Source organism: Ipomoea nil, unplaced genomic scaffold (assembly GCF_001879475.1).
Source record: "Ipomoea nil cultivar Tokyo-kokei standard unplaced genomic scaffold, Asagao_1.1 scaffold1334, whole genome shotgun sequence".
NCBI lineage: Eukaryota > Viridiplantae > Streptophyta > Magnoliopsida > Solanales > Convolvulaceae > Ipomoea > Ipomoea nil.
In genome coordinates, this window is record NW_017617762.1 from 94,175 (window position 1) to 121,406 (window position 27,232).

The following is a 27,232-nucleotide window of genomic DNA, read 5'->3' on the forward strand; positions in this document are numbered from 1 at the left end:
TAAATTAGGCAAATGTGATCTGCCAATCTTGTGATGATGAGCCACGTCCTATTACAAATACCAAGAGAGTGGACTATGTTTCGCAATAACATAACAGGTGCACCGACCTTTAATGTCAATGAACGATGAATTATTAGGAAGACCCTACAATCTCAAACTATTTAAGAATTTAGGAGTGTGTATTTCTGATAGATTTTCATTGTTTGATTCTGTCTTACACAAAGAGTTACAAATTAAATATGTTTGTCCTTCTGCAGTATTCATGTCGCATATGTACTGATTAGTTTGATCAACGACATCTAAAGTCGGCGAGAGGATCGCTCGGCCTTCTAGCTGTGACTCATCAAGCATGTCATATCTCGAGCTTGGGAAGGTGCTTTCCACTATAGTTGATATGGGATCGTGTCCATACTTCAACAAAAACAGTGCCAGAATATCGATCTCAAATGAACTGCCGTTTACAACCCCTGCAATCCCATATATGATGTCTGCAATCCATTTTGAAAACCAATCAACCGTTTGTCTATCTTCCTCTGAAACTAAGGTCCGTAGTTTCAAGTTATTTGTGAACCTTAACAGGGCGTTTGGTTGGAGGGATTTTAAATTCCCTTCCCACTTAATTCCCACATAATTCCAAAGGCCATTAAATTTTGTAGTTTGGTTGGAGGGAATTGCAATTCCATGGAATTGCAATTCCCCCATTTTCATGGAATTAAAATCCCATGTCCCCCTCTGGGATTTTAATTCCTGGGAAAAAAAGATAGTGATGAGTCAAAATTACCCCTTCCTTTTTAACCTAAAATTAATGTCTAACAACAATAATGGACATTTTTGACTTTATACTATTTATTCCCTTTCAATTTCCATGTATACCAAACATTGGAATTGAAATTCCCAATAATTTTATTCTTGTCAACCAAACACTGGAATTTAAATTCCTACTTTATTCCCAGTAATTCAACTCCCATGGAATTACAATTCCTTTCCACATAATTCCCCCTCTAACCAAACGCCCTTTTTTGGAATATAAAGTATTACAACTCCCATGGAATTACAATTTTTGAGCAAAATATGGTTAAAAACAAAACCATATCAAATTCCTACTTTATTCCCAGTAATACAACTCCCATGGAATTACAATTTTTACAATATTAGAATATAATTTTAACCTAGAATTATATTACGAATGAGAAAGTAGAAAACAATATATTTTATCAGGAAGAGAGATTTTTTAGGAATTGGGCAGGAAGTTAAAGTTCAGGATTTTGTTTTTATATATAATATAGATAGTATAGATTATAATACGAATTGTATTACACAATTTTACAATATTAGAATAGAATTTTAACCAAGAATTATAGTACAAATAATGAGAAGGTAGAAAACAATATAATTTATTAGGAAGAAAGATTTTTTAGGAATTGGGCGGGAAGTTAAAGTTCATGATTTTGTTTTTATATATAGTATAGAAGTATATATTATAAATTTATAATACGAATTGTATTACACAATTTTATAATATTAGAATGGAATTTTAACCCAGAATTATAGTACAAATGAGAAAGTAGGAAACAATATATTTTATTAGGAATAGAGATTTTTTAGAAATTGGGCGGGAAGTTAAAATTCAGAATTTTGTTTTTATATATAATATAGATATAGATATAGATAGATAGAAGTATAGATTTGATGTTCTAATTTAAATAATTATATATGGATTCATATATTTTTAATATATTACAACAAATCCATTATGTGTATCGTACCGACTAAACTATTAGTAACATTAGAAAGAAGTCCCAAACATAGGGAAACATTTTACATTTAAGCTGAAATTGAGGGGCGAAAAGTGAATTTTAAATTTTTTCTCCCGCTCCCTCATAAGCAAACCCGCTCCTAAACCCCAAATGCTCTTTCTTCCTCAACCTGTTGAAACCTAAATGTGATTTGTATTCTGGGGAGTGAAAATGGGGAGCAGGTCGTGTTTGGCCGGAATGGAAGTTCCTATAATCGGCAGTGACGCCATCAAATGGATTCAGCTATCAGTTCCTTCGTCTGCTTCTACTCCGGCCGAGGCCGCCGCCGTGCTGCCGGACCATCTCAACAGAGATACCGCCTCCTACGCCGTATTTGGAAACCCTCCCACCTATCTAATTTGGTAAGTTTTCATATTTCACACACACATTTATGCATGTTAGTGCTGCATATTTTAGGTATGTGAAGGAACTGCACTACTGCAGTAGAATGCGGTTAATGTTACTGATTTGTGTTGTTTTGATTGCTAGTCTTTTTGAGCTTCTAGGGACTGTGGTTGGGATTATCTGTAGTTTGGATTTCATATTTTAATTGATATCTATTATGCATTGTACTATTATAGCAGAATAATGGTGTTAAGCAAATTATCCTTCATCTTCAGCAGTTGACCTTCTTCATTTTTATCTATAGTTGTAATCTAAACTTGGGCAGAGTAGTTTAGAATACTTGAATGCTAATTATCTGAAATTTTCATTTAACTTTGTGTGTGTTGTAAGGCGGGTAGCATAGCAATGCACAGGCTTTCTCTCTCTTTCTTTCTTAAAGAGATTGGTTTCGAAGCCTTTTTGGCTTTCTTCCCTGGGATTAAGTTCTTAATTGGTGAAAGTTGTTACTTGAATCTTATTGGCTTTTTGAGCTCTCATTTTTATCTCTGGTTTTCATTTAATTTTAATTCATTAAGTGTTAACTGACATCAACTTCAAAATGAAATCACACTTTCACATGTTCTCTAGTTGTATGTTAGCTTTGTTATGAAATGTATACTTACTTTGGAAATCTTAACCCATAAAATATTTACATTATAGGGTCAACTGGGTCTAGGGCACCTAAATAAATTGATATGGTTAAAATGTTAATTTATATAATCCTGCAATATTTATATTTTAAACTGAACCTCTATTAAGAATTTAAGATGTTTGTGCGAGGGCTTTTTCATAGTTTTCTTACTTCAAACTCTAATAAAATTGACATTGATACTTGTGCTACAGGAGAATTAACAAGAGTCAGGCAAATGTTGTAGAGATAATGCAGCTAAATGATGATAAAGAGTTTCCAAATATTGGACTGCAGATTGTATTCCCAGATGCACTTTTTCCCTTTACTCTGATATGTGAAAATCAGGTTACCCTATTTTCAGCTAGTTCTAACATTTTTATTGTCTTGATCACTAAATTTCTGGTAGTGAGTTTAATGGAATTAAAATTATTCTCTTTGACAGGCTAATCTTTTGACTGGGGGACATTTCACACTTAATGCTTTGACAATCTCAGGGGTTGCTTACCTTATTAAACTTAAAGATGTTTCTACCTATATATCTAGTTCTGTTTTGCCATCTAGTGAGGTTATTGAGTGCAATGCACAAATGAATCCTCATCATGGAGCAATAACGGCAGTCGCAGCAACAGCAGGGTCTATAGTAGTTGGCAGGAATGATGGATCTGTCAGCTGTTTCCAACTTGGCGTGGTCGAACCTAGTGCTCCAGGTTAAAAATAATTGTCATTCTATTGTTATTTTTGTTTGTTCTATATGCAATTATGTATGGTTGTTGCTAGTATTGGGACATTATATGTGTATAGCTTGGGCTTGATATTTTGTCTCCTAGTATTGCTGCTTGATATTTTGTCTCCTAGTATTGCTGGTATGCCATGCCTTTATGCCTTTTTCTTATGGTTCTTACTAGTTCTGCTGTTCTGCCCATATTGCTTGGGGTTAAAACTTGTCTTCCTAGTAATTAATGTAATTTACATTTGAAAAAAGAGAGTTTAAACATTTACTGACTGGTCCTTTCAAGTATTGGACCCATTGCTATGATTGAGTTTTTGGGTATTGGTTCCGGGCGCTTGAAATTTCAGTAATGTTTTACACTTTTAAGTATTGATCTTTTATCATACTATAATAATGTTTCAGTCTAACACCTTTTCCCTCTGGTAGGTTTTGTATATGAGCTTCGTGATGATGCTGGCTTTGGTCGTTTATGGGGCATAATGTCCAGGTAATTATAGTTATATTATGAATGATGCTTGATGTCAATTGTAATTAAACAACACTATTGTGCTCTTTTATTTCTTATCTCATCATAAATGTTCTGTGCAGAGTTGCCTTTATAATAGTAATGGCTACTTATTTATCCATTGCTTTCATTGTCTTTATTCTTTTTCCCCTTTGAAGGGTTTGTTTCTTTAAGAACCTTTTATCTTATAGAATGTAGTTGATTCCTTTGCATTATTATTTGTATTGGAGCATTATTAGAAAAATGAACTGGATATATATATATATATATATATATATATATATATATATATATATATTGCAACATTTATTTTGAAAGATTCAATGATGCTACAGTGAGATGAATCTTTATGTGTTATTTTTAAAAAATAAATTTCTTATTGTTATTTTTAATTTTTAATTATATGAATGTTTTGAGTTGTTTATTCATTTTTCCCAGAGTTTTATTTTATTTAAGGTGTTTACATTTTCTCTTGTATTTTGGAGTAAAACCAATCTCCTTTAGAAATTTAAGAAACCAGTGTAGAGATCTTCATTGAGGGAAGCTTTGTTATAATCCTCTTAGGTAATTTCTTTGAGATAATGATATATAGTGCTTGTATTGATTCAATTAATATTCAGGAGAGGTTACAACTTGGAGATCTAAAACATTTCAGGTTCAGTTGAAAGTAAACACAGAATAAAATGAAACACATTGTACTCATCAGTAATGGCTATAAAACAAATTTGTGATGCTGAGTCCTGTAAACTGAGGGCTAAAGATTTAAAGATTTCTTAACATGTATATATACTAGAAACTTAGAAAGTGATTAAACTAAATTTAAGGCCACATCATTGCCTTGGACATTGGCATTTTGTAGACATGAGGATACATGTTAGAAAATTCAAGGGGTCGTTTACTAACTTGGAAAAATGGAGGATTTTCTGGAAAAATAGAAAATTGGAGAAGTGAAAAAAGGAAAATTGAAAAACATGTTTACTAAATTTATGTCTCCAATTTTAATCTCTATCTCCATTCTTCCACTTTCTATACAATTTTGGAGAAAGGAGAATTACACTTCTCCAAATGGAAGAATGGAGGAAAACACGCGTGAACAGTATCTTTACGAAAGGTCTCCAGTTCGAAACCTGCTAAGGTGCGCCTTGGTTTAATTTTCTTTTCTCTTCAGCCATTTCACCTAATGGCCTTGCTGTGCGCCTAGATGCCTAATGGCCTTGCTGTGCGCCTAATTTTATTAATATATAATAATAATAATAATTATTATTATTAGCTTCAGCTTTTTAGCTTCTTTTACAGTTTATTATTATTATTATTATTATTATTATTATTATTATTATTATTATTATTATTATTATTAGCCTCTTCTTCATAATAATAATAATATTATTATTATTATGGTTGTTGTTGTTATTATTTTTGTTATAAAAATGTACAAATAATATATGAGATGATTGTACTTAATAAATAGAAAATTAGATAAATGAAAAATTAGAGAAATGGGGAATTGAAAGAATAGAGAAGAAAAATTGAAGAAATGGAAAACTGAAAGAATGGAGAAGAAAAATTGGAGAAATGGAAAACTGGAAGAATGGAGAAGAAAAATTGGAGAAATGGAGAAATGGAAAATTGGAAATGGAAAAACAGAGAAATGAAGTAAACGACCCCCAAAATTTCTGTAGTATTTTCGTTTTAAAGTATATTTTTATAGGACAATACAAGTCCAGTTCAATGGCCATGTTTGTCCCATTATCTGAACAGAATTTGAAAATGATTCTTACATGTTTGAACTAAGTTTTCATGACATTTTTCAATGGACCATTTTCATTCTATAATTCTCTTTGGTATTTCATATCACTTTCTGTTAGGTGTTTGTGTGTGTGTGTGTGTGTGGTGTATACTTGCCACTTGATTAATTAAAATTGGGTCTTTGTCTTGTCATGTCCTCTTTTCCGGAATTGCCTATCTTCATGCCCGTGTCAGCCTGCCTGTTTCCTTGCTTCATCATGTATAGACAACAGGCAATGAATCTTTTTTGTGAATCAATCTAACCTCTGTTTCTGCTTCATAAAAGCAACTACATTTCCTCATTCAATATTTTAAAACTAAAAGAGAGTTCACTGTAATTTACCTTTATTTGTTTTAGTTGGCATTTGGAAGTTAAGATACTGTTATGTATTTTATAACAGGATATAGTATCTTGCTGAGAAATGGACATCTAGACCTTATCTATGCTGTTAACAACAACACAATAATGACATGCTGTCTTGTTATATGCATGTCATCTCTCATCTTAATTTGCATTCCTGCCATTCCATTACCAAGAATACCAAGGGGTTGTCATGTGCTTCTGAATCTTAATGGCATCTTGTCAACAGACTTCTGAACATTCATAGCAATCTTATGCAATCATGTGTTTCAATAATATTCCCAAAGAACATTACTTCCCTGGTAACTACTGTTGCTTGTTTGCATTGGAAGGACATATGATTTTTCTATTCCATATCCTGTTTGCTCTCTATCTTATTCAACAGCTTGTTTTGTCATCCACTGGCAAGATATATAGTGATCACTATTACCATCTTTTATTCTTTTTGCATTGGAAAGATGTATAGCTTTTAAGTTGCATATGTTGTATGATTTTTGCTTATTGAACAACTTGTTTCATCATTCAGGAGCAGGACAGTTGCTGCAGTGCAGGATTTAGTAATATCAGAGCTGTGTCAGAAAAAACTTCTTTTTGTGCTCCACTCTGATGGAATATTACGGGTGTGGCACCTTTCAAATCGCTCCAAAGTTTTGACTCATAATATGACTGGTAAACTTTCCTGTTTTGCATCATCTTAAATGATCATTTACTTGATCCATTAAGAAATTCGCTTAGTCATTGTTGGTTCTGACATATTTTCTGTATATTTTTGAAACTGCCTCCACAGAGACAACATCTGTAAGATTATGGGTGGGAAAGGAATCAAAGGATGATAGTGATACTAATATAATTCCACTGGCAGTGTTACAGAAACATCATATGGTGAGTATCAATTAAAAATGTTCCATTGGTATGTATCCTGCAATTTTCCCCTATTTATGCTCATGCAATTTTCCCACAGTCAATTTTCCAATGGATCCTCAGGTTTTCCCCTATTTATGCTTACAATGGTTTGACATTGATGTTTATGTTCTTCCGTTTTCCCTTTGTCAAGGAAGTTGGCATGGAGATACTCTCTCTATATACCCTTTCATTTAGTGTCGAGGACAGGATTGATTTGTCCTTGCAACCTTCAACTCAAAGTATCCCTTTTGAGAAGGTAATAATTAGCTATCCTTCTGTTTTTTTGTCCTTGTAATTCTTTTTCTATTAAGATTTAAGGCCAACTTGAGATATATTTGATTAAAATTATATGGGTACTGCCAGGGTGGCCTTATTGATCTGAGACTTACTCAAAACAAGTTATGGATGCTTAAAGAAGATGGATTGGTAATGCGAGAGTTATTTTATGAAAATATGGGAGAGTAAGTTGATCACCCTCATCGTGGTGCCAGAATATATATTACCAATTTTTGGTTCCTGTTTCTCCTTTCTGTATTCCTTTGCTTCATTATGGAAGAGTAACATGAGAGTTATTTTATGAACATATGGAAGATTAAGTTCGTCTGGTATGAGAATATATATTAACTATTTTAGGGTGTGTTTGGAAACCCGGAAAATGATTTCTGGAAATCATTTTCCGGGTTTCTAGTGTTTGGAAAGAAGGAAAATTAAAAGTCAATGGAAAATGTTCTCTTGGTCAATGGAAAATGAGTCCCTTTTTCAGGAAAATGACTTCCCCTTTTTTTGAGGGGAAGTCATTTTCCATCTTCCAATCTAAACATACACGCAGCAAAGCCTTCACAGCTTCTTCTCCCAACTTCACCTCCTCCTTCAACATTCAGCTTTTTTCTCCAAAGTTATTTTCCGGCTGTGGGGAGGAAAACCCACAGCCGGAAAATGTTCTTCTTCAATGGTTTCCCCAGCCGGAAACCAAACTGATTTCCGGCTGGGGAAACCAGTGGCTCTGGTTTCCGCATCGGAAACCAGTGAATGGACGGTTTGATTCACCGGGAAGAGCTTTCGGTGCTCTGCGGCAGCCATGGACGGCGGAAGACGGAGGGTTTTGGAGCGGTTTCGGTTGGGAGTCAAAATGGAGTTTTGCTACAGAACATTGGATTATGTTACACGCACTGAAATTTTATATATTATCTTTTTATTGATTTGTAATCAAATTAATTAATTACTTTATATAGATTGTTACACTTATTAAAATTCAGGCCACTAAAGAACAGCTTTTTAGTGCTAAATGTGAATGGGAATAACTAAAATTAAATACAATCAAAATTTATGTTGCATAGAATTTGTAATAAAAATTGTTATATTCTACAAACAACAATAAAAATATATTTTTCGGTATATAATAATTAAAATGTTTAAGTATACCATTCTGTTCATTTTCTGGAAAATGAACCAAACACCAAAAGACAGTTTTCCATCATTTTCTGGAAAATGAACCAAACACCAAAAGACAGTTTTCCATTGTGCAGCCAAACACAGGAAAGGAAAATGACTTCTGGAAAATGGGTCATTTTCCAGAAGTCATTTTCCTGCTTTCCAAACGGACCCTTAGTTTCCTGTTTCTGATTTCTCTTTGCTTGAATGAACTGTGGTCAACTGGAGAGAGTTTGCTTCAGTCCTGTTTTCAGATGCCTCTTTTACCAGAGCTTGCTAAATATGATAAGCAAAATTGCTTGGTTTCTACTCTGTTTATTTCAAGTGTCATTATCTGCTTGTGTATTACTGATACTGAAATTTTGAATGTTTTATAGGGGATTAGTTCATTGCTACTCTTTACAGGAAGCATTTGTTGCTGACCAGCTATTCCAAAGCTTTGAAAATTCTTCAGATGATCTACTTTGGCTTTCTGATGCTGTATTAACATCTTCAAAGGTGGTATAGATATCCTCTTTATCTTGAGAGTACTTGCTCTTTGTCCATATTAACATTCTCTATGCATAGATCAGATTGGACTTAGCTCAACACGGAATTTTAGTTAAAGAGCAAAATAAATAAGATGCATTCTCACTCAATACATAGTCTGATATGCTGCACTGTCAGTTTGTCACCCCCACCTACGTATGTGATCTTAGTCTCATCAGAAAACAAATTGTACAATTCAGGTGCTAGCTTGTTTTGCATCTTGGCCTCATATCAATGTTCACCCAAGAGTTATTTCAAAACTTGATTATATTGTGAATGACCAATTGCTATAATAGTCTTTACTAGTCTGTGCAACTGATTCCAAGTTACTTCTACTGATTACTGTTGTGTGCCATTTGCTCTATATTAACTAAAGTTTCTTAACTTGTATTATTATTATTTTTTAAATTTTTTAAATTTTGTTTGCAGGATGAAATTGCTTCCTTTGTGTCTTATATCTTCCTGCGTAGGTTGCTTCTTCCAGGCATTCATCATAATACCATTCTAAGGGCAACCTTACGAGACTATAACAAGCACTTCACTGATTCTGAGTTTGATTCCTTGACTATTGATGGGCTAAAAAATGAAATCCTGTCACTTATTGAGCATGAGGTTTTTCTCTTTTATGCATATGCCTTTTTATACTAATGCATCTGTTTTTCTCTTGTTGGTTTCTTTTCTTTCTTTTTAAAGATTTCTTTTTGTTTTGTTTTGGTTGGGGAAAGGGAAGGTCGGATGAAGCCTTCAACTCAGCTAATTATACCTTTTTTGTGATAGGGTGGTGCTGAAAGTCCAGTTTCAATAGTTTATAGCTGGAAATCATTTTGTACACGCTATTTCAATAATTGGTGCCACTACAATGCAGCTTGTGCTTTGCTTGTTGATTCATCCACGGGAGCTATTGGCTTAATTAGGAAAAATACAATTTCTTTATGCCGCAGTTTGGAGAACATTGAGCTTCTCATTTTTGGTATGTTGGGAACAACTTTTTAGTTAGTATAATTTTTGCTGTGAATGTCTCCTATGCTAAGCATTCTATTGTTTATATAATCCAAGGTTCTTTTGATGAGTTTGGTAATGCTTCAAGCTCTGGGTTGAACTTCTCTGCTGATGATCTTGAAAGAGAAGTTCTCTTTGAGGTCCTGCAGTGCATTAGTAATCTCAGTCAACAGTTAGGCCGAGCTTCTTCAGCAATATATTATGAGGCACTCCTTAGAACACCAAACTTATCACCTGAAGATGTTACTGTTCGCTTGCTGAAGACTGTAGAATCTGGATATAGTCCATCAACAGCATATCTTCACTCAGAACTTGGAGCTGATGTGGCTCGGGATAAAGAAATATCTAACCACAGAAGTCTTAGGAAATTTTCTGTGAATATGTTTTTGTCCCTACACAATTTGTGCACAAGAGCTATTACATGGGGGAAAGTCCTTGATGTGATTGAGAGTTACTTGAAGTATCTTGTGCCTCTCAAAATTGTACAAGATTTCAATTCTCAAGCAGTGTTCAATATAAACACTGCTGTTACAGTGCAGGCTACTTCCCAAGTTGCTAAAGTGATGTTTGAATCTACACTAGATGTATATATGCTTCTAAGCTATATGCTTAGCACGAGTGGTAAGGTTAGTTTTCGTTCTATATTCATGAAAGTTTGATGAAGTATGATATTCATGATGATGATGTTTTTTCCTTTTAATTACAAAAGGACAGTTTTAAAGAATGAAATTACCCCCTTGCCCCCAAAAAAGAAAAAAAGAAAAAAAGAACCAACAGTATACTTCTATCGTTGGACTAACTTCCACCTGTAGCATTGCTGGCAATGAAACAATGGGACTTCTACATGTGACTTCTTTATGAATTTGTGTGTATTACAGTTTCTCAAGATGGAAGTGTTGTGGTTTTAAAATTTTTTAAAATCATTTTTCAAACAGCTGACCATAGTTAATGTAATGCTTAGGCTATGGTTTGCATTAGGAAATCTTTGTATATTGATCTGTCTTTGACTGATGACATGGATTTTTCTTTTTATTGATCATGACATTTTAAAGTAGTGTAAAATAAACTTGAAGTGCATGCTACAAACTGCTTGATGAATTTTATCTTGTAATTTAGGAACCTAAAGTGCATTCACTTGCAGATCCACTTGTCTCAGAATGATGTTTCAAGAATTAAACTTGAGCTCGTTCCTATGATCCAAGAGATGCTTACTGAATGGCATATCATCCACTTCTTTGCAACCACACCATCTGAATCTCCTGTCTTTGAAGATTTTAGCTCTCAACTTTCATCATTGCATCTTGGTATGATTCTGCTAACATTTTCCTGAGGAAGGTTACTTTTCACTATTGCTTTGTTATTAATGTGTTACTGAGAATGGCATGCTTTTTAACAGTAACATTGCCCTTCCTAGTACTTATCCTGGTTTTATAGGGCTTTGTGAAGTGAATAGTTCTCAGTCAGTTGTAACGGCTTAGCAATTGAATTTGAAAATGATATCAGCAGTTACTAAGATAATCCTCATGGATGCCATGTTTTGGAATAAAAATAGAACAGAACCATCTAATGGGAAAACCCAATACTAGCCTGTTTGATAAATGCAATATTAATCTCATTATTTTACTTTCAGGATGCAATCATGCAAGAAATGTTTATTTGGAGATATAACTACTACAATTTTTATTGTCTTGGTTTTACTCTTGATAGGGATAGTGATTGCTATTTCAATTTGTTTTGCTAACTGTAAAGATAACCACTTGAACTCCTGAAGAGAGAAAAAATAATAGGAAAATATTGTTTCTTTCTGGTATCTCCATCCTCTTTATTAGTGGATAAAGCTCATACTATTCTTGCTATGGGCAGATAGCAATGAACAGAGATCATGGAATGAGAAGCTTGGGAAATCTGATTTCACACTTGCTTTTCTCCTGCTGCTTAGCATCCAAGGTTCCTCAGAAGGCCAGAGCCATCTCTCTTTTAGATTTCTTCCAGATCCTGCAAGCATAACAAATTCTGTGCAGCAATTTACTAGCTGGATAATATGGGGTAGAAAAGACGAAGAATCTTCAGTTTTTTTGAGTCATTCTGTTGAGCTTGCTCTTATCTTGCTTAGACATGGCCAGTATGATGCTGTTGAGGTTTGTAGCCATGTTTTTAATCTTAATGTGAATGAACCTAATTTTTATGATGGTAGCTGAAACAAAATCTTGTTTCATCCAGTACATGCTCAATTTGGTAGAGTCGTATTTGCGGAAGGAAAAGACATCTGAAAGTCTTCAAAGTGTGAGTGGAGAGTGGTCCAAAATTCTCCATCTTCTTGGTTGTTCCCTTATTGCCCAAACACAGCGTGGTTTACATGGAATGCTGAAAGAGAGAAAGATTTGTGAAGCGGTGTGCTGCTTTTTTAGGTAATCATCTAACATATTCATCATAATCATCACCATCATCTTGCATTAGTATTATCTACATCCTCAGAACACTTGGACACTCGTAGGTATAGTTAAGTGCAACAGCATGGGCAGATATTTTTTGTGGTCAAAATTTTCTTTTGGCTGGGAATGTTTTGCTTTGGAAATCTGTCTTGCAAATTTACAGTTACATAGCATTCTGACTAGAAAGATAATTTGCATGTTTGACAAAGCTTATTTAATTAGACTATTGATTCAATAATTTATTTTGAACACGTTTGTATTTTGTAAAGTATATGGATTACAAATTGTAAAGCACCTTTTAGCTTCACTGGTTGTATGCATTAATTGTAATCCATAGAATTTGGGATTGAACGTGATTTAGGGGCTCTGTATGGCTATAGGAATCCCTGTAAATATTGGTCATATTGTATCTTCCTATTGTTAACACATATGCTGTGGGACAATTCTCTCACGCTTTATCAACATTGGTTCCTGTCTTTTATTCTGGTCTGCACAAGATTATTTAAACCTATAACCCATAAGCATTTGAATTGATTATTTGATTATTCACAAGCAATAATCATAAACCATAATCATGACCTGTTATCATAAACTTTACAAAACAGAGCCAGTGTGTAGAACCTCAGTAGATTGCTAATATCTTATTTGGAACAGTTCACACTTTGATATTATGCCTTATTTTACTGTTTCCTCGTTTGGATTGAAATTACATAATTGAAATATTATTATCTTTTTATTTATTTATTTTTTTAGAATTTTTGCATATAATGCACAAGTTCTTTATTTGAGAGATTCAAATTTCTCTGGATGCCTCAAGTGAAATTTTTGAAGTTCCTTTTTTTCTTTCTTCTGTTCATCTTTTCTTATATAGGCTACTGTTTTGGCTGATGTAGACTAATCCCCTCTTCTTTTGTATAATTCTGTTGACTAGTAAAACCTGTGGCATTGGAAAATTTGAAATGTAGCTGCCAATAAGATTATGTAAAAATATGATTAAATTGTTGACATGAGTATATGTGCAACCTTTTATCATCTTTTTAATGCTTTGATCTGTGTTTTATTTATTTATTGTACTACTTGCACTGAATGTGATTGTTAAGAGTCCCACATCGATAAAATATGAGAGAACATATGGGTTCATAAGGCCATGGGTTAGACTAGCTAATTGGTTGTATTCAATCTTTTAGTGTGGTTTGGCCCATGTGCATTATAGCCCAGTTGAGTGACTCAATCTTAAATTATAACATGGTATTAGAGTCGCCTAGGCGTCCGGTCGGTCGAGACCGAACGCCTAGTGTGCTCGCCTCGCCTAAGTGCAGAATACAACCCAAAACTCCACAAAACATACATGGGCAGAACCTACACACTAAGGCGAGTTGACCGGTGTAATTTCCAATCGGAGAAGTCGCCGGAATCTGCCTCACGCGCCGGCGCGTGGCGTCGGAGCAGCGGCACATCGGCGGCGCGGTTCGAGCTCCGGCGTCGTCTTCCTGTTCCGATCAAAGCCCACTACCTCACTTTGGCATGTTATCAATAAATACTAGACTTCTCACTACCTTAGGAAAAACTATTCATCTTCTCAAGACAACTTGAAGTAAATAGGGTTGCAAAAAGGTTGCCCAAGACAAGATATTTTCAATATACAATAAATATTATTCTCACTATTCTAGGAAAAACTATTCATCTACTTGAAGTAAATAGGTCAGCAAATAGGCTGCCCAAGACAAGATATTTTCGATATATATATACTTTTATTTATTTATTTAATACTCATCGCCTAGGCGGACGCCTAGTCGACTAGGCAGTCGGTGGCATCTCGCCTAGAAAGTCCGCCTTGATAACTATGGGTATTGGTGGCATCCAAGCTTTTGTAAGCCCGCTTGTTCGGTCCACTTTGGTGGCGTCCAGAGCTTTCGTTTCAGGGGAGGATTTGGTCCAATTTCAAGTGGTCAACCGGTTAGATTCAAAATGGCTCGGTTGTCCACTTGAGGGGGAGTGTTAAGAGTTCCACATTGATAAAATATGAGAGAACATATGAGTTCATAAGGACATGAGTTAGACTAACTAATTTGTTGGATTCAATCTTTTACTGTGGTTTGGCCCATGTGCATTATAGCCCAGTTGAGTGACCCTGGCCCAATCTTAAATTATAACAGTGATGAATCCAGATAATAATATTATATTGTCTCTCTCAAAAGAAGATGAGAACTAAGGGAGAGACCATTTTCTTTCGTAAGCATGCTTAGTGTTTTGAAGCTTATTTTCCCATCTGTGTTTTCCTTGATCTTTGTGCAATTATTGGTTTAAAAAATAACTTTTTTGCTAGAACTCCCTTGAAGTGTTAAAGTTCTAACTTTTGTGTTCAGAGCTGCATCTGCTCAAGGAGCATCAAAGGCTTTGCAAAGTTTGCCATATGAAGCTGGATGGCTGCATCTTGGTTTAAGTACGTTAATCTAATGTTCTTGCAATGTCATATGAGAAGTTCTAATTATTAAACAATAATCTTACCTTGTTAAATGTTATTTTACATCTAGTTCACAGTACCTCGACTCCTTCATTCAAGCTTCACTACTATCAATGGGCAATGCAGATCTTTGAGCAATATAGTATGAGCCAGGCTGCTTGCCAATTTGCACTTGCTGCACTTGAGCTAGTTGATGAATCTCTTGGTCCTAAAGATGGTGACTTAAGGGTTGATCCTGTTGATGAATCACCATCTGCTGTTAAGGGACGACTTTGGGCAAATGTGTTCAAGTTTACTCTAGATCTTAACTTGTATTATGATGCATACTGTGCAATAATCTCAAATCCAGACGAGGAAAGCAAAAACATATGTTTGAGGCGTTTTGTTATTGTTCTATATGAGCGTGGAGCAGTAAAGGTGTAGTTTCATTTTCTTTTTATTCCCCTGCCTTAATGACTGTGTCCTCCACTCCTCCCTCTTCTCTCTCTCTTCTTCTTGTGCATCTCTGCAATTATATATTAATGGATATGAGACGGTAAATTATTTTGGCAGAAAAGTGTTCATTGTGCTGTATTTTAACACTGATGCTGTTGGTAACATACTATTTTCAGTTGTCACTATGAGATATTGGAATGATGATTGCTCTGAATTGTTATTCCAAAACTTGGAAGGAACCCTAGGAAGAGCAGCCTGTCTGAAATGCTCAGTTAAATGGATATGGAAACTTCTTGCTGTGTGCTTATTAATATTCAGAAAAATTCTTTGTTGTAATCTTCCCAATTACTTATACTTCTTTTAGTCATCAATTCTCTTTGAACACTAACGGTCATTTAAGGATATACATATACTTTATGCTTTTGAAACCTTCCCGTCCTATCCCCAAGCCAAAAAACCAAAGAAAAGAAAAAGTGAAGAAGATCAGTGTTTGGTTATTAAGTTATTTTATATGTGTGTTAGGTGTGCTCTAAAAATATTGACCAAATTACTCATACTCATGCTCTGCATTTATTTTGTTCCAGATTCTTTGTAATGGACAACTACCTTTTATTGGCTTAACAGATAAGGTGGAAAGAGAGCTTGCTTGGAAGGTTTGTGACTTATATTTAAAATGGATAAAATGCTTTGATCTTATGCAAGTATGATGCAGTGTTCCTACTTTCCATCTGCAGGCTGAGCGTTCAGATGTTTCAACCAAACCAAACCCATTTAGATTGCTCTATGCATTTGAGATGCAGAGACATAATTGGCGCAAAGCAGCAAGTTATATTTACTTGTATTCTTCTCAATTGAGAACTGTAGCAGACATCAAAGATCACCAGCGGCGTTCCCTGCTTCTGCAGGAGAGGCTGAATGGGCTTGCTGCTTCTATTAATGCTCTGCAACTTGTTCATCCTACCCATGCTTGGATTGATGGTCCGCATGATGACAGTTCTCCTGATAAAGATACCTCTCCAAGTAAAAAGGCTAGGATAGCTGTGGAAGGCAATTGTAAATTAAAGCTTCAACATTAAAATTATTTTTTACAACATATCTTGCATTTTTTTTTCCTATTGAGTAATATCTTCTTTTTTCTACTCCTATTTCGAACTCGATGGTTATTAAATAATTGCATTTTTATTTTTTACTTATATATATTTTTCTCCCATTTAGCTGCTGGTGATGGTTCTCCAACTCGAAGGTCCTACATAGATGTTCAGAAGCTTGAGAATGAGTTCATTTTGACATCAGCTGAATATTTGCTCTCACTGGCAAATATTAAGTGGACTTTTGCAGGTATTTTCCATTTTAGCAATGTATCTCAGTATCTACTAGTACTTCTGCAAGTAAATCTGAATCTGGAAAACATTGGATTTCATAAACTTGTTAGAGTTCTTTAGTGCATTCATAAATGATAGTTAATTTTTAGCAGCACCATTTTGTGCATTATCAAAATCCTCCTTTTGCATATGAAGAAAATTAATTATAAAAGGAACATATTTGGCGATACAGGTCTTAAATTCATCTGCCTACATGTCTAATATCTGAACTTTAAAATATTGTACATCTGCATGGCTTTCTAAAATATTAAATTTGCCAATTCTTTCTTTTTGTTCTTGGAGGTACTGAGAAGCCTCCACCAGATATAGTTGACCTGTTGGTCGAGTCAAATCTGTATGATATGGCTTTTACAGTAATTCAAAAATTCTGGAAGGGTTCAGCTTTGAAGAGGTAAATTAGTATTTCAGGTTTTCTCAGTAAAGAGTGGTAAAGAAGTTGTACTTCCTATATTTGTCATCTTTCAAATTCAATGTTCTGTGTTTTCCAGGGAACTTGAAAAGGTCTTTGCCACAATGGCATTAAAATGCTGCCCAAGCAGACTACACCCCTCATCGATTGGGTGAGATATTGCAAATATCTTTTTCTTTTCTTTTGATTTGCTTTTAATTATAAAAAATAAGTGTAAGTATTTTTTTTCATCAGTTTTTTTATGAGTCTTGTAAGTAAATCTATTTTGAATTCTCAGGAATGAGTATAGAATGAAGAACCTTCTTTTGATGACATCACATGATGAGATCATTGCCAATGGTTCACCTGATGCAGCTCCAATACCACAACAATCCAATGGCAATGGCCAGTGGGAAACTCTTGAGCTCTATCTTGTCAGTATATTGTTCATCCTTTTGGCTATCACTTACAATATTGTTTTACCTCTAAAATTCTATGCTTTTAACTTTGGTCATAATTTGCTTGCACTTATAGCCTTCAATGCTTTGATCTTCTGTTTGTAGAACTGCACAGGCAGTAATTTGAGCTATTTCACCCACCCCTCAACCCCCCTCTCCCTTGATGGGATTTCTATAAGGTGGTTTTAACAAAACACCAGTTACTCATTTTTATGATGTTGAGAAAGGTGGAATTGATAAATTTCCTTGTTTTCTAGTTTGAATTATGGGGGTTTTGACATCAGCATGACTAGGGCAAGCATATTTTTCTATATAATAGCAACTAAAGCTGTCTTACATACTATTATTATGTTTGTATTGCCTTGCAGGATAAATATGAAGGTTTTCATGCCAGATTACCTGTTGTGGTTGCAGAAACTCTTCTTGCAGCTGATCCTCAGATTGAGTTACCCCTTTGGTTGGTTCAAATGTTCAAGGTAAATATTCTCTTTACCTAAGAGACATTAAACAATATGGTTGAGACCCTGACTTGTGCATCTAGGATGGCTTTTCATGTTGCTTTCTAAATATGTCAGGGTGGGAATTGCTTTAGTTACTGCATAAATCTCAAAGGCATTTATTTTTATTACCTCATCATCACCAATTTATAACTATGATCACTAGTAGAGTGTTTGTAATTAATTTTCCAACTTCATAACTAATGTTTCGTATGTGTGCCATAGAGTGTTCAACGAGAAAGTAGTTGGGGAATGGCTGGCAGCGAGTCAAACCCAGCATCTTTGTTTCGACTATATGTTGATTATGGACGATTCACCGAAGCAACTAATTTACTTCTGGAGTACATTGAATCTTTTGCATGTCTGGTATGTTTTTTTTTTCCTCATGAAATCTGATAGCCCTGTGATATATCTACATTACTTTTTTTTTTTTTTTTACATATCTGTTGCTTACTAGAATGATATTTCTGTCTTTGCATTTGTCCACTAATGAATGTTTAGGTCAAAGCAACACATCAGTTTGTGAACTTGTATAAACTCTCGTGTTTCCCCCCCATAATGAACAATGATACTGAGTACAGCTGTCAAATGTCATTCCTTTCTATCTTCTCTTTTTAGCAACTGAATGTGCAAAGGGGCAGAGAGTCATTGTATTCTTTTGTTGGTTTTAGTCTGGTGAAAATGATGGCTGGTTTGACAATGACATAGGGGGAAGGTTAGAGGCTGATGTGGGAAAATCCTGACTGTGCGAGGTGTTAAGGAGACTACAAATAATTCCTTGTAAATAATAGGGGATTATGATTCACAATTTAATAAGGGCACAAAAATTTAATGGAATAGAGCTATAATTCTGCCCCTAGTTTTCAAGCCACTATACCTTTAATATAATTGGACTGCTAGATACTTTGTATTAAATATCCATAATCTTTCTATTTTCACCATATGCAGAGACCAGTGGACATAATTCGTCGTAAAAGATCATCAGCAGTTTGGTTTCCTTATACTCTTATTGAGCGATTGTGGTGCCAGCTCGAGCAGTCTATCCGATTGGGTCACATGGTTGACCAAAGTGAAAAGCTGAAAAAGATGCTGCATACAGCTCTGCAGAACCATCTAAATCTTGTATGCTTGTTTTGTGCCAATATTTACTCAATATCAGGATACATTTTGCCAACGTGTAGGGTCCTTAGCATGCGTTTCTTGTTTTCAGGTTAAAGTGGATTCAGATGATGTGCTGTCTTCTGCAGCCTAGTATGATCCTGCATCTTTGTCCTTGTTAGCCTATGAACGATGGGACTGCATTCTTCATATTATAGGATGCTCCACTTCACTATTGTAGCGGGCATGGCCTGGTGGAAGATGAAATCTGTGTTGTAGCCAATGCTCCCTGCTATACCCACTTCTCCCTTCAGAGAGCAAGACGTTTGGGCATTAACCTTCTAACAAGGTAAATATGTCTACTGACTGAAAACCCCATGCTATCCTCACCCCTTGATAGAAAGATTCACCTAGTTGCATGTATATGAAAAATTGTCTAAATTGTGTTTTTGGGTACACAGCTTGTAATTTTTGACTGATGGAAAATCTGGATTCACATGAAATCCAGGTGATCTTAAATGTATTAGATCGCTGCGCAATTTAGTTGAGTAATTTTGAAATTATTATTACAAAACATCACCCCATTTGCCATTTCTTGTTACAACTTTGTTTGCTTAGCCGTCTAGTCTAGTCAAGTAAAAGATATACTTCCTTTTATTTGGTGGTTGTCCGGTGATGATAGCTGTTAGCTGCCATATATTCATCTTTTTCTAAAGAGTGTCTTTTGGATCATATGTTTCATTACAGAATTTAATTTCCATTAAAACTGTGTTATTTGTATCAAGTTTTACACTTTTACTCTTATATTCATTAATTATCATTGCTTACATGTCAAACGAATACGGAACAAATGTTATGAGAATGAACTTTCATTTGTTTTTTTGGGTTGATGAGGGAATCTTGCATCCACTACCCGAGGGTATGTACTGGGTAAATCTTGCCTTGCGATTCTAGTCGGTAAAGGACTACAAAGAGGTAAATTAGCTTAGGTTGTCCATAGTTGTCTGGTTCAAATTAAGAAGGTTAGAATTTGAACTCGTAACCTTGTGATTACAAGTCTATATCTTTAGCCAGTTGGGATTGGGTTACTCCCGAATTTTTATTTGTTACGTGTATGAATGAAAGTGTAGTTGAGCAAAGGAAAGTGCACAAACGACACAAAAGAGGTTGCGTACAACCGCATAATGCATAAAGATGCTATCTTTTCTTTTTTACTTTTAACAATGCTCTCTTTTGTACTCACTCATTTGCCTAATAAACAGATTCTTTATTTACATGGGACATAAGTGAACAAATCATAGTAAAGCTAGATAAAGCATTATTACATCTTATCCTGGGCCTGGGAGAATTCATTTCACAAGTTAAACGATTTCTACTTTATAAAGTAACAAATGAGGCCAACGGTAATATCTTTTTTTTGTTTTGTTTTTTTTTTTTTTGGGTGTTTTTTCTAACTCAAATCATCAAATGCCGCTAAAGGTAATATGAATAAGGGTCAAATAGGCCATCGAATTGCACACGATACAACAATTAGGCCACTGAACCTAAAAAACCAACAATTAGGTCCTTAAATTAATCAATTTCAAACAATTCTTTTAATTTAAAAGTTTTCAACAGGTCATCTCCCAAATTAATTATTTTTTTAAAAAATAATTTTAAAAATTAATTATTTTTAAATTAAATTAAAAAAAAAAAACTGAAATCCAGCCGGAGACGACCGTCTTCGGTCGGTTTCTTCGTCTCCACTGCCGGAGATGAAGAGTTTCTTCGTCTCCGGCCATGGAGATGAAGAGTTGCTTCGTCTCCAGCCATGGAGAACGAAACCTTCTTCGCCTCCATGGCCGGAGACGAAGAAACCGGCCGGAACCATTTTTTTTTTTAATAATTAATTTTTAAAATTTAAATTTTAAAAAATAATTAATTTGGAAGTATGACCTGTTGACTTGTTGGAAACCTTCAAATTGGAAGAATTGTTTGAAATGGATTAGTTTAGGGACCTAATTGTTGGTTTTTTAAGTTCAGTGGCCTAATTGTTTTATCGTGTGCAGTTCGATGACTTATTTGACCCTTATTCCAAGGTAAAATATTTATCAAATAAAATGTGTGTTCAGTTCATTAGGTCGATGTACAACCGAAAAATTGACAAGTTTTTTTTTTTTTTTTTTTTTTTTTTTTTTTTTTTTTTTGAAAAATTGACAAGTTAAAAGGCATGAATGTGCAAGTGCAAGCAAGCTTCTAGTCTTAAACCCAAAAATATGTACGGAGGAATATAAAAGTAAAAATGACAAGGTAGTACACTAGTACTACCATATTTGAGTTGTTAACAAAGGCTTGTACTTGGGAATTTCTCTCGAGGCATATTTGATTTTGAGGGACTCAAAGTTTTTTTATATGGGGTTTTGTTTAATAGTTATGTCATTTTTTTTTTGTTTATTACGGAGTATAATTCTTCGGTTTAATCCAAACTAGTTATACAGTTCTGGATAAAGTACTATTTGAAGAGCTAAAACTGTCATATATACTTTTTATAATATTTTATTTTACTTTAAACCTTTTCTTAGAAAAAAAAAAAAGAAGAAGAATGAAACCATTGCAAATAACATAAATAATTCCCCTACTCCCTTAGGGTTGGGGTTCAACCTTTTGAAAAAATAATTCCCTTACAAATTTCTAAACGCTCAAAATTTCTACTAAATATAATAAGAGCCCATGATGGTCGGGTGGTCAACCTAGAAGTTGTCGGTCGATCCACAATCGAAGAACTAATCGGATTACTTGCCCTCCACTACTGAAAATTATGAAATTTCCGACCACCTGAAAGTGATCTTAAATCAAGTCAAAAGCCTTATTCCGACCACTTTTGGTATCCGGAAAAACCTTTGTTGCTATTTCCGACCACTTTTTGGTATCAACTTGATTAAAAATCACTTTCAGGTGGTCGGAAATTCCATAATTTTCAGTAGTGCTCACTAATGATAGTGTATGGAGGACTATTGGAGAGTCTTGGGACTATACATGGAGACCACGGGTGGCGAGATATGGAGATCTTAAGCAAGTCTTGTCTAAATGAGATTTTGGAAACTTGTTACTTAGTCTAAATTGCTTTTTTATTCATATTTTAGGAAGTTTCTAGTTCATTTTTGGTAGGCTTGACTTTAGGAATTCATTTTCCTTTTTGTAGAAGACTACGAGTAATCCTCATATATAAATACCCCCTCCCGGGGTATAAAACGAATCCTAATTTTCATGGAACTTAGGGCAAATTATGTAGTATTATTGTTCTAAGTCTCTTAGTGTTCTATTACTTAACTAGTAATTGTCCAGTGCGATGTACAGACTATTATTAATTTGACAAATTTATCAATTAAATTTTTGACATACTCTAAATTAGCAAATAAATTAATGGCTGTGGAAACAGAAAAACTTACCTGAGTTCTTCCGCTCCTAGAAATATTCATCTTCCGCAGATCGCACGGTATAAAGCTCTATAGGAGATCTAAGCTCCCAAAAATATTATTCTCCCTATTCTAGTCATGATCATCCTCCTCATTCCAACCACGACAAAAACATAATTGTAGTATTATATTGGTTGTGGATGATGACTTATTTATAATGTTGAAGTAGGTGTAGATGTTCATGTAAATATTGAAACATGTGATTATTGAAATTTGTAAGAATGTTTTATTTATTGCAGTAAATGTGAACACAGTTAATGTATTCATACTTTGCTAATGTCATTTGCAATTGGTGTGGAGATAGTAAATGCTTAGGCTGTCCTTATCCCTGCAAACATCTCCCACTCTAAAAAATGGATCTCACTTCCACATCATCTTATTTGCAAATCATCTCCTATTCACACTACATCCCTACAAATCTCTCTCACTCTAAAAAATGGGTCCCACTTTTATTTTATATTATATATATATAAATAAAAAAAATTAAAAAAAAATAAAGAAAGTACAGATTTGCAGGCAGCATGGCTGCCTTGCAATACTAAAGTACAAAGAAGGCTGCCATTCGGCAGCCTTCTTTGTACTTTGCAAACTTGCAAAAGATGCAAGTTTGCATTACACATCATATAACAAAAAAAAAAAAATAATTTCATGTGGCATGCCAAATAAGATTGTAAATGGGTACACTTGCAGGGGTAAGTTCAGCCTTATACGGGCATCCTCAATAGAGCAAGTATTAGCACAAGTCCCCCAAACATCACTATGTATAATTTCAAAATAAGTATTAGCACAAGTCCCATATGTAGGAAAAGGTAACACTTTACTTTTTCCTAGTTTACAAACAGAGCAATCAAGACTACTAGAAGAGCACTGATTTTTTATGCCAAGAAAATCATGTTTCATCAAATGAGATAATATCACATAATTTGGATGACCCAATCGTTTGTGCAAAATATCAGCCTTATTTTCAATAACAATAGACGACAAAGACAAAGTTCTAGGAATAAATTGCAATGAAAATAATCTGCCCACTTTAGGCCCCCTCGCGATCACCTTCCCCGACCCCTGATCCTGCACAAGACAACCATGACGAGAGAAATTTACATTACAGTTATTATCCACCAACTGCCCACCGGAGATTAAACCAGTAGACAATCCCAGAGAGACAAATACATGACGAAAGGAAGGTCCAATATCACCAATGGTGGTAATTGGAAGATTACTTCCATTTGCAATCTGAATTTGTTGTTACCAGTATACTTTCGAAGATTATGCAGCCAATCAGGTGATCCAGTCATATAATTTGATGCCCCGGAATCAACAAACCAAGGGTAAGAAACAATCTTACCTTGACCATGAAGTCCAAGAGTAGAGAATGCTGTGATGATCATCTGTTGGACCATTTATGGAGTAGCAAAAGACGGATTTGTGCCAACAATCGTGGCTGGAGAACTGATATTGGTAGGGTCTGAGATAACAGCCTGAAAAGCTTGGCCACGTCGATTTTCTGGGCGTGTAGGACATTGCTTGATAATGTGTCCATTCTGTTTACAATAATTGCAGAATTTCTTACCACAATTGCGGGCAATATGCTGGAACTCCTTGCAACTATAACACTGCATTTGTCCCTTCCCTAGGTCCTTCCCTTGAGCCGCATAAGCAACATTAACAACCCCAGAAGTCTCCTTGGACGAACCTAGAACAACTTGTGCAGCCATTCTTTGTTCTTCACACAATAATTCACCAAGACATATATCCAAGGAAGGGACAGGAGATCTATTCAGCAATCCACCCCGAGCAACTTCAAATTATGGCCTCAGTTTCATAAAAAACTAAGCACATTGACTATCTTTATGAACATCCTGAAGGCTGGCTAAGGCCTCTTTAGATACCTTTGAGTAAATAATACTAGAGTATTCGCTCCATAGATTAATAAATTCAGAATAATACTGCTCAATAGAGAGATTACATTGACTGAAGTTACTTATCTCAAGTTCGAGTTGAAATCGTCTTGTAGTGTTACCTTGATGATAGATGCGCTGCAAATGATCAGGTGCGGGCTTCCCGTGCGGTTGGTCGCATTAAGCATTAACTAACACACTTTAAGTACACAACACACACACATTAAGCACACAAATAAAACACATTCAGAACACAAACCCACACACGTTAAGCACAAAACTCACGCATGTTAAGCACAAGCCTCATGCACCTTAAGCACAAAACTCACGCACCTTAAGCACAAAACACACACACCTTTTAAGTTTCAACAACTACTCACATTAAGCACGATGAGAGTGTATGTAAAAGTGTTGTATTCGATAATAATAATTGAGAGTACAGAATATGAATATAAAGACACAAAGTAGAGTTCTAGTCTAATACGAATAATATAGTCCTAATACTCTTCCTCAAGCACAAGGTTGGCTAACCAAAAAATTGAGCTTGTCACGGAGAGAATTAAAACGAAAAGACGAAAGAACAAAGTGATAGTCAATCTCAATATGCTTCGTGCGAGCATGAAACATTGGATTGACACATAAGTAAGTAGGCCCCAAATTGTCACACCATAATCGAGGCGGAGACGTGGGAGGAATACCAATCTCGTTCAACAGGGAAACGAGCCAAGTCACTTCCGCAGATACATCAGCCAGTCCCTTGTACTCTGTCTCAGCTGAAGAACGTGTCACAGTTCATTGCTTTCGACACACCCAAAATATAAGATTGTTGCCCAAAAATACAGCGAAGCCACTAGTAGACTTGCGATCATCCGGATCGTCATCCCAATCCGAATCAGAATAAGCATGGATATCAACAGAGGAAGACCGAGAAATGCGAAGGCTGAGATTCAGAGTGCTCTTGACATACCTCAGAACTCGTTTTAGAGAAGCCCAGTCCGCAGTGGTGGGAGCATGCATGTGCTGACACAGAAGATAAACATCATAAGATAAATTAGGTCGAGTTACCGTAAGATATTGAAGAGTACCTACAAGACTTCTGTATTGTGTGGGATCGGCATATGGGACTACAGGATCGGCGGTAGCTTTCGCAGATGATACCGGCGTGGTTACTGGCTTACACTCCACCATACCAGCACGTTTGAGAATATCCTTCATGTATCGCTGTTGTGACAAGAGCATACCACCAGATAACGGGACAGTTTCAATACTCAAAAAGAAAGAAGGCACACCCATATCACGAACCTTAAACTCAAGTGCTAATTTATCAATAAGAGCAGTAACACGATCCACATATACCAAGAAATAAAGACAAATGTTGTCACGTAAATAAATGAAAAGAGACACATCCGTCTTTGAAGGCGAGAAGCCCACAGAGACAAGAAAATCATGCAACCGTGTGAACCAGGCACACGGTGCCTGTTTAAGACCGTACAAAGATTTCTGGAGTAGACACACATGATCAGTCAATGACTTGTCCTCATAACTAGGTAGCTGACGCATGTAAACAGTCTTAGCTAGCTTACCATTCAAAAAGGCGTTGTGAATATCCAACTGGCGTATGGTCCACCCACGTGACAGCGCTAAGGAAAGAAGAATGCGTACCGTAGTCGGTTTAACCACAGGACTGAAAGTTTCAAAAAAGTCTTCCCCACCGACTTGATTAAAACCTTTTGCAACCAGTCAAGCTTTATAACGCTCAACGGAACCATCGGCCTTTCTCTTGGTTCTGAAAACCCACTTACAACCAACGAAATTCATGCCTGGATGAAACGGAACAAGCCGTCATGTATTATTGTGTAGCAAGGCATTAAATTTCAAGTCCATTGCATCACTCCACTCAGGGAACTTGACCGTTTGAGAGTAACAAGTAGGCTCAGCCGCAACTGTAGTGGCCAGCGCGACATACTCATAAGGCCCCATACTTCACGTGGCTATGACGTGCGATCGAGGTCGCGAAGCCGCCCGACGACTACGACCATGGGGCCGTCCCCACTGTCGGACTGCCTGGTCCGAGACAGTCCGCTCAGTGGATGCGGACTGTTCGGGCGAAGCAGCTGGAGCGGGATCACCGTCGACAGTGCGGTCGGCGTCCTGGATGGCAGCAGCCGGGCTCGGATCAGTCACCACGGGCGCAATCGCCCACAGTTTCGGAGAAGATGTAGTAACCTACGGCACAACACGAGCAACAAATGGAAAAATAGTCTCATCGAACCGCACGTGGAGACAGATAAAGACCTTGTTAGTGTTAGTGTGCAAACAACGATAGCTACGAAAAGACAGAGGGTAACCCAGAAAGACACAAGGAGAGAAACGAAACTTGAGTTTATTATGATTTTATGGACGCAAGACAGGAAATCATAAGCACCCAAACACTCGCAATCAAGAATAGGATGGGGGAGACCTATGCAAACGAAGTGAGGAGACTCATCAGACAAGACACGAGTAGGCATCTTATTTATCAAATAGACAGCGGTTTCAAACGCGTAATCCCAAAAACGAGATGGGACAGACGCTTGAGCCATTAAAGACAGTCATGTCTCAACAACATGGCGATGCCTACGTTCTACTCGACCATTCTGCTCGTGAGTATACGCATAAGATTGTCTGTGACG

The 27,232-nt window shown here is 35.8% G+C and overlaps 2 protein-coding genes across 6 annotated transcripts; one reads left to right on the top strand and one right to left on the bottom strand.

The window, feature by feature from the left end:
* The first annotated feature begins 1,896 nt into the window (after window positions 1-1,896).
* On the top strand, window positions 1,897-19,987 carry LOC109185616 (nuclear pore complex protein NUP160). Of its 5 annotated transcripts, XM_019335569.1 has the most exons (28): window positions 1,897-2,158; window positions 3,024-3,156; window positions 3,254-3,518; window positions 3,968-4,028; window positions 6,719-6,861; window positions 6,980-7,074; window positions 7,247-7,351; window positions 7,459-7,556; window positions 8,904-9,024; window positions 9,484-9,666; window positions 9,832-10,024; window positions 10,111-10,679; window positions 11,195-11,357; window positions 11,917-12,191; window positions 12,274-12,461; window positions 14,852-14,928; window positions 15,020-15,366; window positions 15,969-16,037; window positions 16,119-16,437; window positions 16,600-16,722; window positions 17,049-17,157; window positions 17,255-17,326; window positions 17,453-17,588; window positions 17,981-18,088; window positions 18,335-18,475; window positions 19,058-19,231; window positions 19,320-19,407; window positions 19,465-19,987. In XM_019335569.1, exons 1-27 carry the CDS (start codon window positions 1,968-1,970, stop codon window positions 19,359-19,361), a joined length of 4,500 nt encoding a protein of 1,499 aa, XP_019191114.1. In that variant the 5' UTR covers window positions 1,897-1,967; the 3' UTR covers window positions 19,362-19,407; window positions 19,465-19,987. The 5 variants fall into 5 exon arrangements, with proteins under 5 accessions (XP_019191114.1, XP_019191113.1, XP_019191115.1 ...); XM_019335568.1 differs by having other exon boundaries at window positions 19,320-19,987; XM_019335570.1 differs by having other exon boundaries at window positions 16,119-16,431; window positions 19,320-19,987.
* A 5,365-nt stretch (window positions 19,988-25,352) lies between these two features.
* Window positions 25,353-26,120, bottom strand: LOC109185553 (uncharacterized mitochondrial protein AtMg00810-like). Its single transcript, XM_019335491.1, has one exon. It carries the CDS (start codon window positions 26,118-26,120, stop codon window positions 25,353-25,355), a length of 768 nt encoding a protein of 255 aa, XP_019191036.1.
* Window positions 26,121-27,232: the final 1,112 nt, after the last annotated feature.